This window comes from Patagioenas fasciata, chromosome 20 (assembly GCF_037038585.1).
Source record: "Patagioenas fasciata isolate bPatFas1 chromosome 20, bPatFas1.hap1, whole genome shotgun sequence".
Taxonomy (NCBI): domain Eukaryota; kingdom Metazoa; phylum Chordata; class Aves; order Columbiformes; family Columbidae; genus Patagioenas; species Patagioenas fasciata.
In genome coordinates, this window is record NC_092539.1 from 11,975,649 (window position 1) to 11,987,738 (window position 12,090).

At 48.1% G+C, this 12,090-nt stretch overlaps 1 protein-coding gene across 7 annotated transcripts in view; it reads left to right on the forward strand.

Moving 5' to 3' along the window:
• The window catches only part of RALGPS1 (Ral GEF with PH domain and SH3 binding motif 1), a 60,248-nt gene that overhangs the window by 33,629 nt on the left and 14,529 nt on the right, over positions 1–12,090 (forward strand). For all 7 annotated transcript variants that reach the window (XM_071817206.1, XM_065853566.2, XM_071817207.1 and 4 more), the window contains 3 exons: positions 5,939–6,076; positions 8,165–8,258; positions 9,713–9,780. In XM_071817206.1, coding sequence (XP_071673307.1) covers positions 5,939–6,076; positions 8,165–8,258; positions 9,713–9,780 — 300 coding nt within the window. The remainder of the gene's footprint in view (positions 1–5,938; positions 6,077–8,164; positions 8,259–9,712; positions 9,781–12,090) is intronic.

The window sequence follows — 12,090 nt, forward strand, 5'->3', positions numbered from 1 at the left end:
TTCCAGCCCTTAGGCCATGGAAAATATACAGTGTGCTTGAAACCAGTGATACCACAAAACTGCTGGCTTTTCTCACTATGACCTAATCTCCTAAGAATGTTGTCTCTGGTTTTACAGACTGCTGACTGTAGTGATTTGGACTTTCTACCACTTAGTTAATTGATAAGTTGCTTTCTATCTGTCCTCTGCTTTATTTAGTACGATACAACCACACTACTGTATGTGGGAAAAGGCTTATATAAGTAAAGCTGAGTACAAATTGGAAACATATTTTTGTCTCTTCTGGTTTTCCTATCAAACCAGGGTCATTATTCAGCTTTTGGGGAGAGAAAAGGGAGAAGCCTGACTTTCCGTCAGCTCCCTCCTGCGGTGTGTGCCGGTTACACGGTGCCCGGTGGGCACGGCTCCCTGCGCTGGAGCTCGGCCGCAGCCGCTGTTCGCTGCGTCGTGCGGCGCCCGGGCTCCTGGGGTCGCGGCTGCACAAAGCCGGTGTGGCAGCGGAGACCGCCTTTGTTCAATGAAACATTCAGCTGCTTCTTTCTCCTCTTGTAGCCTGTGTTTGTTGTCGTCGCAGTAACAGTACGATTTACCAAACAAATGTCGATTATTATAGTACTCCATCAAAATGTTGAGTAGGAATAACAAATTGAAGTCCCCAGGCTGAACTGAAATACTTAACCATCTGCTAATTGTTCTTTGTTGTAAAGCGGTGAATGTCTGACTAACAAGAAGAGTGCACAGCAGCCGTTTCCTACCTTGTGTTCGTTTGCAGGATTGCACAGACCCTCAGCAGAGCGGTGTGCGCTGACGGGTGTGCCACATGCTGACCGCTGTGTGACCGGTGTGCCACACACTGACGGGTGTGCCACACGCTGACCGGTGTGTGACCGGTGTGCCACACGCTGACCGCTGTGTGACCGGTGTGCCACACACTGACGGGTGTGCCACACGCTGACCGGTGTGTGACCGGTGTGCCACACGCTGACCGCTGTGTGACCGGTGTGCCACACACTGACGGGTGTGCCACACGCTGACCGGTGTGTGACCGGTGTGTCACACGCTGACCGGTGTGTCACACACTGACCGGTGTGTCACATGCTGACCGGTGTGTGACCGGTGTGTCACACGCTGACCGGTGTGTGACCGGTGTGTCACACGCTGACCGGTGTGTCACATGCTGACCGGTGTGTGACCGGTGTGTCACACGCTGACCGGTGTGTGACCGGTGTGTCACACGCTGACTGGTGTGTCACATGCTGACCGGTGTGTGACCGGTGTGTCACACGCTGACCGGTGTGTCACACGCTGACCGGTGTGGCACACGCACCGCACCCGTGTGCTTCAGCCACCCAGCTGGGTGTTTGCCAGCTCTGCTGTTTCACAGGGTCCTTTTATAGCCATTACAAGAGTTAAAAAAGCTAGAAGGAGAGAAAGAAAGGCACAACTGAGAGTGACCCAAGTCTTCGGTCGGTATCTGCGCTGGTTTTTGCAGCCCTTGGCAGCAGCGCGTTGGGAGACGCTTTGAGGTGCTGTAAATTTTGGCTTGCAACCTGTGCCTGCAAATTGTCCTAAGTCCCTGAAAGAGATTTGAAATTCTGAAATGTTAAGAATAGATGGTGCTGGTACCTCGAGGGGCTGCCTGTTGTTACGTGTTTTCTATGAGGAATTTAAACCCCGCTTGTGTTAAGTCTTCCTGGTCATAATATTTATTCTCGTGTCCTTGTGATAGGGAACTGCTATTGGTTTGGCGAACTCGTGGAAGATAGAGGATAACAACAGCTTGCTCAGGTCAAAGAATCTGTGACAGAACAGAAAATTCAAATCCAGATTTTATGACTTCCAGGCACATGCCTTAAAACCAGACTTTCATTTGTTTCTGCTACTGCAGTTTAAAGTAATACCATCCCAGCTTTTCTCGTTGGTACAACGTTGCACATATGATTTACTTTGGTCTTTCGTAGCATGTTATTGTCAGTCTTAACGTGGAACAAATCACGTACCATAGATGTTCATGACAATTTTAAAGCTTATCTGCTTGAGCTGAGGTTCCCCAGAACTGGGGGAGCTGAATAATCACTGATTTCAGAAGGCTTGGGATTATTTTCCATTTGCGTTCGTGGCACGCGTCGGCTCCAAAGCACGCGCATGTGTCACCTGCCTCGGTGCCGGCTTCTCCTTCGCAGAAGCCATGAGTGTTGGATCAGGAAATCATAGGAGGAGTTTAGCTGTGAATCGGAACACGAATACACAGGCCTAGCTTTGCATCTTGCTGAACACTGCAGTTCTCCATAAATACTTTTTCAATAGAATTTAACCTCGAAAGTTGTCTGGTAGATGCAGCACTCAAAATGCGTGATCTGGGTGCCTCTGAATACTACAGATTAAGGTCACTTTTCTGTCGTACTGCGGTCTCCCTGTCTTTACGTTGTCAGTAATATTACTGCTTTGTTTGAGCTCTGCAAGAAAAATGTAGGAGCTAAGTGTTAGTTCCTTCTGCCAGTTCAGAAATGATCAGTCTCCTTTACACAGTGTGATCTCCTTTGATAAATTCAGTTCTGGTTTATTTGGGCGTGCTTTTCGTTAGTCTGTGTTATTATTTCCATGATACCGTATACTAATGAATACTGTGGTGTCTGCATACGATATCCAGCTGCAATTAGTTCTGGTGACAATGGGGAGAAGTCAGCATCCCTGGAAAATGTTTTGCCTGTGGAAGCAGCTGCCCATGAGCTCAGCCCCTGGAAAACATCCTGGTGGCTTCACATCTCCGAGGGATTTCTCCAGTGCACAGTAGCACAAACGTGCGCCAAGGGTTGAAAAGCTGGCGCGCCGTGTTTTCCTCGGCGCGGGCAGCCCCCAGCCCTCCCTTCGGGAGGCAGCTCTGAGAGTCTCCTGCTGAAGGGAACAATGCTGGGATTCCCCTGAACAAAAGAAACTGATTCTCTCTGCTTCTATTATCACACCTTATGTATAGAAGAGTTCAAAATGCCCAGATGAGGGCTGGTAGCGCTGAAAGAAGTCAATATAGCTGATCAGCCTTCTTGCTTCTAAAGGAGGGGTCGCGGAGCGGGGTGCGGGAGCGCGGGGCTCAGCTGCGCTCCATGCGGTCATTGCCTTGCTTTCCCTCCTAAAACGCTGCGCTTCACTGGCACAGTTGCATTTCCTGTTGTTTTAGTAGCTGGAATTTATTGAGAAAATGCAATGTTCTACAGCCAGAACGGTGAAGTGAGCCAGCCAGCTGCTTTCCTGAAACTGAGTGCTCTTTTCAAGGCAGGGCAAGAAAATGTGGGGTGGAGGGGGAGCCATTAATTATAAACATGCTCAGTATGGAAAATCTAATGTGGAAATATGGTAGATTTTTATGCTGCACAAGTTATTTTCCTGCTCAAAAGAATGTTCGTTTGTTTGTTATGCAACAAGGAAGCAGTAACTTCTCTCACGCCTCACGGAATAGCTCAGGAGTATACTGAAGTCTGCCTTGTAGCTGCCCCTGAACGCTTGGGCAATCCTTCAGAGAACACCCAGGCTGAGATGATGTCTTGAACGCAGCAGCAGTGGCCGCAGTGGTCCCTGGAGGAGCACGTGCGGTGGTTTCTGTTCGCGGTGTTCGAGCGGCGCTCCCAGCAGGCTCGGTGCATTCGTCCCTGTGTTTGTGAGGGTTTCCCTCCCGAGGCCGCTGAGGTCAGTAGGGGTTTTGTGAAGGACATCTGAGGAGCTTATGCCGTTTGTCTTTTTAACGGAGTTACAGGGACAAAACCTAGCAGCGCGTAACCAGGCATCGCATCTGTGATGCTCGTTTTTTCTACCGTATGTAACCTGAGAGCAAATTTTCTGAATAGTGACTTAAGAAAAACATTTAATCTGTATATCACGCACGTTTTCAAAAGATACTGCATTTACTAACTTTCCACAAGCTTTGGAAATACGAATTATCTCTTTGAAAACAGAATTTGGGGTTTATATAGTAGGAGCTTCAGGCTGGTGTCAACAGAGGTGGAAGGGCAAATAGCACGGGAGTGTCGAGTCTGTGAGACCTCTGGGCACCAGGTTCTGGGCATGCGAGTGCCCAGACTTGGACCAGCTATGATAACTTGCAGTCTGAGCGAAATACAGTTGCACAAAAGTCTTCAGTAGGTATTTATTTTGGGTTGCTTGCTAACTTAAGAGGAACTAAAAACATCTTTTTTATGTGTTTTCTGGAGTAGCAACTATGAGCATGCAGTGCTTTTGTACTCAGCACTTACGTAAATGGTAAAAAGATGTTCCTGAAAAGCTATGGTTGTTTTTGGAAAGGATCAAATCTGCCAGGTTCCGTCCTCCGTGCGGAGCCTCGTGGGCAGACCCGTGTCGGGCACCATCCTGCCCGTGGCTGGGAGATGCGCTTTGTTTCTTCCCATCATCTGCGCCCACGGCCTGGTCGACACAGGGTGGGTGTAGCTAGAAGGCCTAACATGGATTAATTTCGCACACGCGCTCAGAGCCTCTCTGTTCCTTCTCTGCGGTCATGTAGTCGAAATCCTGAAACCGATCGACGTATCCTCACAGAAGGCAGGGGTGACTCCTCCTCATCTCGTTTGAATGCGCTCAGTTACTGAGCTACACAGATGAGCCTTGCTTTGTGTTTTCGTGGGAGCTTCCATGAGTTTTACAAGGCTGTGTTGCAGAATTATCTTTTAGTTTTCCAGAGCTAAGAGCTAACACTTTGTAGGCAGTCTCAGCGGTGATTCGGTTTTGATGGCTGTATATCGTACGTACTTCCCGGTCAGTGTTTTCCTGGTGTTCGTGTTTGCTTTCTGGCTGTGCTCGTGGTGGTTTGTGTGAAACTGAGTGCCATGTGCTGATAAAAGCAGTTGGGTGCCATGCAAGAAACGTTATGCTATATCATTGATTCATTTCAGTCTTAAGCCTGCCTTTATTTTTTTTCTTACGTAATTTGCAAAGGTAGAATTACCGTACAACAGAGACTAACTCTGCAACATACCTGCCTATGAAAGTGGGATATGGCTTGTCTTTGATGATGAAGGTAGCTGACACTGTGTCTGGTCAGCAGCTGCTTTGGAAAAGCGTTTTTGGCAACTACAGTAGTCACCATCTTTCTGTATTTACCGAGAAGGTTTGCTGAGAGCTCTGGGCTTGGCCGGGGGGCGCGCTGGGCGCTGGCGCTCCGCACGGGAACCGCACACGGAACCGCACGGGGAACCGCACGGGGAACCCGCACGGGGAACCGCACGGGAACCCGCACGGGGAACCCGCACGCGGAACCGCCCAGGGAACCGCATGGGAACCCGCACGCGGAACCACCTGGGGAACCGCACGGGGAACCCGCACGCGGAACCGCCCGGGGAACCACCTGGGGAACCACCCGGGGAACCGCACGGGGAACCCGCACGCGGAACCGCCCGGGGAACCACCTGGGGAACCACCCGGGGAACCCGCACAGGGAACCCGCATGGGAACCGCACGAGAACCCGCACGGGGAAGCCGCACTGGAACCGCACGGGAACCCGCATGGGGAAGCCGCACGGGGAAGCCGCACGGGAACCGCACGGGAACCGCACGGGGAACCTGCCCGGGAACCGCACGGGGAACCCGCACGGGAACCCGCACGGGAACCGCACGGGAACCGCACGGGAACCCGCACACAGAACCACACGCGGAACCGCACGGGAACCCGCACAGGGAACCGCATGTGGGGCGCCCCGTCCTGCGCGCCGCCCGCAGTGGACGTTGCCCTACGTCAGAGCACATGAGCAAAGTATTTTCTGTCCTTTTTTGAGAGGTGTTATAGAACTCAAGTGCTAATTCAGTTCTCCTTTATTTAATGAGCCCAGACCACCATGGGGGTAAATAGTTGCCGGCTTTTATATTAATTAAAAATTACGCAACTATTTCTGTTTGAATCACCAGATAAATTGTTCGGTTGATTTGTTTGTTACAGGAATTTATCTCTTGGATTTAATCTACATTGATTCTGCATATCCAGCTTCAGGCAGCATTATGGAGAATGAACAAAGATCCAATCAAATGAACAATATTCTTCGAATAATAGCTGATCTGCAAGTCTCCTGCAACTATGGTTGGTATATTTTGTTATGTCTGTTAAGCCTTAACTAAAATTTCTCTGGAACAACATAGTGAAAGCGGGTTTTGGCCCAGTGTGAGGGCAACACAAGAGGCTCACGCTGGTGGAGTGGAGCACTAGTACGTGGTGTAGCTCCCAGGTCTGTGCAGGTTCAGTCTTACTGACCCTTTCCTTTTTGCAGTTTTGCTGACTTCCTGCATTGCTATGCATTAAGTGCTTCAGTCAAAATCAGAATTAAAATTAAAATATGGCCTTGAAGAAACAACAGATGCCTTTAAAACATTACACAGAATCCCAGAGTGTCAGGGGTTGAAGGGCCCTGGAAAGCTCACCCAGTGCAATCCCCCCATGGAGCAGGAACACCCAGCTGAGGTTCCACAGGAAGGTGTCCAGGCGGGTTTGAATGTCTGCAGAGAAGGAGACTCCACAACCTCCCTGGGCAGCCTGGGCCAGGCTCTGCCACCCTCATCCCCAACAAGTTTCTGCTCAAATTCAAGTGGAACCTCTTGCATTCCAGTTTGAACCCATTGCCCCTTGTCCTGTCACTGGTTGTCACCGAGAAGAGCCTGGCTCCATCCTCCTGACACTCCCCCTTTATATATCTGTAAACATGAATGAGTCCCCCGTCAGCCTCCTCTTCTCCAGCTCCAGAGCCCCAGCTCCCTCAGCCTTTCCTCACACGGGAGATGCTCCACTCCCTCCAGCATCTTGGTGGCTGCGCTGGACTCTCTCCAGCAGTTCCCTGTCCTTCTGGAGCTGAGGGGCCACAACTGGACACAATATTCCAGGTGTGGTCTCCCCAGGGCAGAGCAGAGGGGCAGGAGAACCTCTCTGACCTACTGACCACCCCCTTCTAACCCACCCCAGGTCCCATTGGCTTCCTGGCCACAAGGGCCCAGTGCTGGCTCATGCTCACCCTGCTGTCCCCAGGACCCCCAGTTCCCTTTCCCCTACACTGCTCTCTAATAGCTCATTCCCCAACTTACACTGGAACCTGGGGTTGTTCCTGCCCAGATTCAAGACTCTATACTTGCCCTTGTTCTATTTCATTAAATTTTTCCCTACCCAACTCTCCAGCCTGTCCAGGTCTCTGATGGCAGCACAGCTTCCAGTGTCACCACTCCTCCCAGCTTGGTGTCACCAGCAAACTTGCTGACAGTCACTCTATTCCGTCGTCCAAATAATTGATGAATATATTGAATAATCCCGGCCCCAGCACTGACCCCTGAGGCACTGCACTGGATCCAGGCCTCAACTGGACTCTGCCCATTGACCACGACTCTCTGGCTTCTTCCCTTCAGCCAGTTCGCAGTCACCTCACTGCCCGCTCATCCAGACCACACTCCTCAGTTCAGCTGTGAGGATGCTGTGCAGACTGTGTCCAATGCCTCACTCAGGGCAAGGCAGACCACGTCCACCGCTCTGCCACCATCCATCCATCTTGTTGTGTCCTCATAAAAGTCAATGATGTTGGTCAAGCACGACTTCCCCTTGGTGAAGCCAAGTTGACTGCCCCTAATGCCCCTCTTATCCCTGATCTGCCTTGAGATGGCACCAAGGAGAAGCCGTTCCATCAGTTTCCCAGGGATGGAGGTGTTGCTGACCGGTCTGGAGTTCCCCGGGTCCTCCTTGCCCTTTTTACAGACTGCAGTGACATTTGCTTTCCTCCAGTCCTCGGGCACCTCTCCCGTTTCCCAAGACTTGGCAAAGATGATGGAGAGCGGTCCAGCAATGCCCTCAGCCAGCTCCCTCAGCACCCGCTTTATGGAACTATAAAAGTTAAGTTAGACATTATGAGGCGAGTTCCTGTCCATACAACATGCCTCAAAGGACTTTTCTGTCATTCTGAACTTAGTGTCTCTCTTTCTTGGTATTCCACGTTGTGATTTTTTAAGTCTCTTCACGTTCATATGAGAATCACTGACAGTCATGGCTGCAGGCTTTAATTTACCCCAGAACACTGAGCACAAAATTCAAGCAGAGTTTGCAGCAAGTAACACTTTTCCACTTGTGATGTTGCATATAATAAAATCCACTAGCTTTCATTATGATGAGATGTCTGTGTTTAACAACACTCCACAGATTATCTTACGACACTGCCCCATGTGCAAAAATATTTGAAGTCTGTCCGTTACATTGAAGAACTTCAGAAATTTGTAGAAGATGACAATTATAAGTAAGTACTATTATTTTCTTCTAGTTTTGGGGAATTTGGTAGATCACTTGGCTGTTAGTTTGATTAAGAGTTGAGCAAAAAGCCATTGGCTGAAGATGGTTTAGGTTTTGCCTGGTATTCTTCATATTTTATTAATGGAGCTGATAATACCAGGATGCACAAGTAAAATCCAGTATGACGGTCTTCCTTTATGAGTCTAACCCGATTTCCAAAATGAAATATCTTTGTAGAAGTTAAAAGCAGATGAAAATCTAGTCGCTGTTCTATTGCATGATGGTTGTATTCTGGGAATTCCGTTCGAGAACCCTAAAGCCATCTCCAAGATGTCCAGGATTGACTCTGTGCTATTGTAAATAATCATGAAAAACATCCTCCCATTTCAAATTACTATTTTTAATTTAGCAGTTTTCTTTCTAGACTTCACTATGGCAATGAAAACCTGAAGTCAAAAGGGGTATTAGAAAGAGCGAGAGATCTGATTCTTAGCATAGTAAAGCTGCTGCAGTTTACGTACATTGAAGAACTTTGACCTTTTTCTACCATGCTTGTTTCATCAGAATAAAACTTTAAAGTCTGTTTTCATCAAAACTACCCATAAAGAGAACTCTCGTTCCTCTTCCATGGTTTTGTATTTGATAAGAAGTGTTTAGATTTTGTTTTTAATATTTGATTTCACATTTTCCTCTCAGTTTTCCCTGATGGGTCCTCAGTGTCATGGCATTTTCTAATCCCATACCAGAAGAAACTGCCAGCCTTAGACAGGCAGAGCGTGCTCGGTGTGCTGGGTTTACTGGCGGGAGGACGTGCTGTCCGTCTGTCTGCGCTGTCCGTCTGTCTGCGCTGTCCGTCTGTCTGCGCTGTCCGTCTGTCTGCGCTGTCCGTCTGTCCGCGCTGTCCGTCTGTCCGCGCTGTCCGCTGGGGGGGGAGCGGAGCAGCGCCGCGGTGCCAGCCCGCACAGGCACACCGAGAGTGGCGCTCAGACGTACTGGCAGGGTCCCAGCACACGTTTGGCCAAATGGGAACCTCAGTTACACTGAAGAGGAAAATTTGGCAGCCACTTTATGTAAACAAAGCTTTTCTCTGCAGTTTTTGTGCCAGACCAATGGCTTGCTTTAAGTTCGTGCTCGTCAGCAAGTAGGAACGCTCCAGAAAACCCCTGACAATGATGTCATCTCCTAAAAATAGCAGATCTTTCTTGCTCAGCTCATATAGGGTCCTCTGCAGAAGCTGAGAAATTGTAAAATTCGCTGGTTACAAGACTAAGGGGGCAAAAATGGGACCTAAAGCACCAGGATGCCTTCTAGTTATGCCCAAAACATATTGCGAACCATTGTTATCTCAGGGCATCGATGACAGCCAAGGGGCTTCAGAGCTTCAACTTTTATTGAGAATTTCACCTTTTCCACTTTTATTGAGAATTTTTTAAAAATTTCTCTAAAAACTTGTTTTTCCAGATTATCATTAAGAATTGAGCCAGGTAACAGCTCTCCTCGGCTGGTTTCCTCCAAAGAAGATCTTGCAGGTATAAAACTTCGTTTGAAAATTTGAGTAAGGAAATCATTTCAATTACAGCCGTCCTCCACTGGCGCGTATGGGAAAGCAGCCGTACCCACCGAGCGGGATGTGCGGTCCTATGGTACCTGGCAGCGCTGGGAGAGGGTGGACTCTCCCGTCTGAGTCTGAGTGCCCCCTGCGTGCTCTCCCAGTTCGGTCTGTTCGGAGTGAGCAGCAATTGTTCCATTTTTCTGTCAGTATTTCCTTCGAACACTTGACAGCTCGTGGCCTGCGGTATTTACTGCTCAGCTAGAGAGTTCTCAGTTGCTGCCAATTAGACAATAAATGTCACCAGCATTTGATAATACCCACATGATTCTTTTCAGTGACCTGCATCTATGTGGCTGAAAAAATGGTACTTGATTGAAAACGCAAATTAATTCCTGGAGAAGGTTAGTTAAGTAAGTTAGCATGAATTCAAACTGAAATTTAACCAAGTGTGAAGGCAATGTTTTATTGTTTCTTTCACAACGTTAATAAATAGAAATACAGTGATATGTTAGTGTTAAATAATTCTGAGCTAAAATACCTAACTGTCAGTAATGAGACAGTTGGCCACGGGGAATTAAAAATAGCACATTCAAAGGTGTTCAGGTCAACTTCACTTGAATTCAAGTTATAGTTTGAGATAATTTCCACTTCGGCGTTGTGTGCCAGGACTAAGTGCTTTGCACTCAGCAAGCTATAATGGTAAGAGATGATCTCAAAGTATTTAGGCGGTGGTTTAATGTTCCAGTCAATAGTTTAAGGCAGAGGAGTCTGAATATAGTGATGTTAAGGTAGAATAGAGGCTCTTGTCCCATGAGGGCAGTCATCAGTTCCCCGATAGCCAAAATGTTACTGCCTTCCTACAGCAGCGCGCCTGGCTGCGCCCTGTGGGCGGCATGCTGCCTTCTTACGGCTTGCTGTGTGTTTCCAAATACAGAGAAGGATCTCGATATCCTGGTAATAATTCCTGAGTCTATAATGGACTTAAGTTGAGGGAATAGTGTTTTCCTTTCCTGAAGTGTAATTACTTGTGTTGAGGATGGAAATGGATTTTTTTCCCAGCATTGTGACTTTTTCTTCTACCCAGCTTCATTTTTCTCTTTCAAAAGAAGAGTAACAGTGCATTCCTGCCAGGGACACTGGGTTTCTTTTTTCCCCCCTTAAAGTATCTTTATGAGTGTGAGGCTCAATAAAGACAGCTAAATCCTTCAGTATTTCGGTTTGAAAAGTACTGGAGCAAACCACGTGTCCATTTTCCACTTTGGCTGCCAGCTGGTTTTCCAGTAAATTCGAACAGGAGACAGACATCTGATTAAAGTGAATGTCTCACAACAAGCTGTGTTTGGTATATGAGTGGCTAGAATGCAGTCATTTAATTACCAAAGACATATATAATTTTGAATAGTGCTTTCGCAGGAAGATTTCATGCCTTTCATAACACTTCAGAGATTCTTGTCTCTTGCAGATAGCATTTAAAAAGGAGCTTTAAAGCGGTTTGTTGTATGCTTTCAGGAACTGTGTCATTCACACAACTTCCTTGGCAGCAGCTGAAGTCTGTTCGCTCTGCCTGCTATGGTTTGGGAGAGCGCGGCTGCTGCACTCACGGTGTGCTCACAGTTTCCAGTGAATTAGCTGAAAAAGCATCTGTGTCCGGCAGCGGGGCTGGGAGGTGCGCGGCGTCCGCGGCGCAGCTGTGCGGTTGCTTGGGAAGGTATAGCTCAGTGTGTGTTCCTGAACAAAAGAGAAGATGTGGTGTAATATATGTTGAGTAAGTTAGCCTTCTAAGCAACTGAAGTTCCTTAGAATTTGCACTTCAAGTGTAGCTTGGTATGGAAAACTTTATGCATGTTCTTTTTTATCTTGCTGTTATTTTGAAAAGTTTGGGGTGCAGTGCTAATCAGAATATACAAAATGGTTACTCATTCTCTGAAACGGACCATATTTATCCTGTCTTGGAAAACAATATAAAAAGCTAAAATAATGTAAAGAAGTTACCACGTCCTGAAAATCCTATCTGAGTGGCTCGAGGGGCAGTGCCGCTCTGTGACCCCATGCTGCGGTCGCAGCCGCTCGTTCCAGTTAGCAGGGAGAAGCCCTTTCCAGCAGCCCCGCGCCCCAGCTGCGCGCAGCCCCTGCTGGGGGTTTTGTTCCAATAGTCAGGGTTGGACCTCCACCTCCCTCCTGTTTTCTCTTTTTCTTCCAAGTAGGTCTTGGTACAATTCTGGAGAATAAGTAGACCAGAAGTTTTACATTACCAGCCTACCAGGCATCTGAGTAATTAATCTGAAAC